The sequence below is a fragment of the Neohortaea acidophila genome, assembly GCF_010093505.1.
Source record: "Neohortaea acidophila strain CBS 113389 unplaced genomic scaffold BDY17scaffold_10, whole genome shotgun sequence".
Classification (NCBI taxonomy): Eukaryota; Fungi; Ascomycota; class Dothideomycetes; order Mycosphaerellales; family Teratosphaeriaceae; genus Neohortaea; species Neohortaea acidophila.
Genome location: NW_022985519.1, coordinates 722,250 through 724,719, shown reverse-complemented (window position 1 = coordinate 724,719; position 2,470 = coordinate 722,250). Strand labels below are relative to the sequence as shown.

Sequence of the window (2,470 nt, the reverse complement as noted above, 5' to 3'; positions counted from 1 at the left end):
GAGGGTGGAGCGGCCGATGTTGTCGATGGTCACCGTCAAGCTGCTCCCGTTCTCCAAACACTCCGGGAATCTAGAGACGGCCTTCTTGAACGCCTAGACAGTGCAGGGCTCGTACTTCGGCCTGTAGCCAGTCATAGATCAATCAAGTGTCGTATAGAAGTCGCGTGCTGCGTTGCCCCTATAAAACATCGGTTTAACAATTGCGCGGATCTCCTTAGATGTCAGCAAGAGCCCCAGCTCGACAATCCACTTATTCTTCCTCCCTCGCTACCTTCGAATTCGCCGATGTGGATCTCTGTATCCCTGATGCAAGAGGTAAAGATCTGATTGATGATCTCAGGACAGAGGCGGGATAGTAGATCATGCTCGTAGCCGAGGCGCAGGCGAGCCACGTGAATTTCGCTTGTTGTTGTCGAGGTAGTACGCGAGGCGGCGAACACAAGAAGATAGACGGATATCGCTGCCATGGCTGCTAGTCGCTGACTGCTTGTTAGAGATTTGATTACGGTGTGTCTTTGCCCGGGTGAGCGAAACTTGCATGAGGGGTTGGTCGTGTAGTCAGTTAGCAGCATGTGACTTGCGAGTAGTAGCAAATGATCCGCGAGAAAACGCGAAGCGGAATGAAGTGTTTAGTGAGGCCAGCAGTCTCTACCATTGCGCTTGTATCGGCGACGTCCTCGAAGTGGGCATCCATTATTATCTTCATATTCCCACATTCTGCCAATTGCCAACATCCTTCTTCAACACACACACCATTGCTACCTCTCTCTTCCGCCCACGAACCCCACAGCAAACAGCAAGATAATGACAAGTGCTCACCCTGACGACGTTGTGCGATACGGCTACAGTTTAGCAACCACCGAAGACATACCTAGGATCTGGGCGACGTCGACGATGAAGAGAAAGGACGCGTAGTCCTGCGTCGACTTGGACATGGCATTCTCGGCCGTCTTAAATTGATAGAAGTCAGTCTAGCAGATCCTGTAACTACACAGCGGCCAACAAGTCGAAGGACCGAGTGCTAAGAAAGACAGCACGTCTTTCTACGCGAAGCTAGATGTATGACAGTTCTTCTAGCTAGAACCAAGCAAGGAGAACGAATTCGTTTTCATCATGAAAGGAAATTCGATTGAAGCAGCAAAGAGCAGACACCTCAAGGCGTACTCCAAAGACCTCTTTAGATCGGTCAAAGAGGGCGAAGTGGTCGATGATCAGACCATCAATGGCAAGCAGGTCAAGCGTGTTGTGCCGAGTGCGATAGCGAAAATGCACATGCTGAGCGAGCTGGTGCTGTGAGAAGCGAGCTGCACGAAAGCCGATGAGCGCATGTAGAGTGAGGTCACCGAAAGGAATGTTCGTGGGATGGTGCCGATCAACCCAGAGTACACGAAGCTGCGGCGCAGTAACAACTCCGACACACCGTCACCGCGTAGGGCGGCGAAAATCGCAATCAACCTCGAAGGCTGCTAGATCGTTAGCTATGGTGCAGGGCGGGACTTCGCGATTCGGAAACTCAAGCCAAAACAGCATGCCAGGGTCAATATTAATGATGTGGTTGCTAGGCAGCATGGCCGACAGCCAGAGCCCGAAGATGTGTCGTATGCGTCACTCGAAGGTGACATAGAAGCAATCTAGATCGTTATCGAATATCGACAAGAACCATGAATGTGCAGCAACGGAGTCGAGCGCGGGACGACTAGTGACAAGAGTGTTAATATTCGCGACAATCGATCGACATTCGTCGAACGATGACCGTGCTTGCTCGGATCTGCTCGCCTGGTATACAGAGACCCGTCAGCGTGAGCCAAGCGAGGACGGCTAGGTATAATCTGTTCGAGTGGTCTAGTTTCCGACGTTCTATGTCGGGCTATGAGCGCACTAAGCGTCGCTCCTCTCGCTCGCATTCTCGACACAGCACGTGACATGCATGAAATGATGTGGGAAGTCCCTGGTATAGTATTAAAGGCTTCGAAAGTCCCGACCTTACAATGAAATGACGCCTTTGTTTTTCCGCATTGCCCGAGAGAGTGTCTGCCGTGCCTCGCAGTAGTTACGTCCGCGAGCCGCATGTATAGAGACTCTAAGGGTGTGAGTTTGTTATTGTCTTTCATGGGTCGCCATCGAGTCGTGATCTACCGGTACAACGGCGTCAAGCTAAATCACTCGAAAATGACAGTAATAACAACGCATTTGCGAGACGAAGCAGACCGGCCGTAGGCTTAACGTGGTTTGCGAAGGTAGTGCTAGTCTGCACTGAACTTAGAGATGTATCGTTGTTCTCGTCATGTGGTCAAGCTGCTTGTTCCCTAGGCGACGTCCTCGTCGGCGGCGTGGTCAAGCCGCTCATTCTTCCGGATAATGTTCTCCTCGTGGCCGAGCCGCTCATTCTTCCGGATGATGTTCTCCTCGTGTGGTCAAGCTGCTCGTTCTCCCGGCGGCGTCCTCGTCGGCGGCGTGGTCAAGCGCTCAT

The 2,470-nt window shown here is 52.0% G+C and overlaps 1 protein-coding gene across 1 annotated transcript; it reads right to left on the bottom strand.

Moving 5' to 3' along the window:
* Window positions 1–193: 193 nt before the first annotated feature.
* BDY17DRAFT_327137 (uncharacterized protein) lies at window positions 194–467 on the bottom strand (the record flags this gene model as incomplete). The annotated part of the gene is made up of 2 exons (XM_033737627.1): window positions 194–210; window positions 272–467. The coding sequence occupies 2 exons, from the start codon at window positions 465–467 to the stop codon at window positions 194–196; spliced, it is 213 nt and encodes a 70-aa protein (XP_033586726.1).
* Window positions 468–2,470: the final 2,003 nt, after the last annotated feature.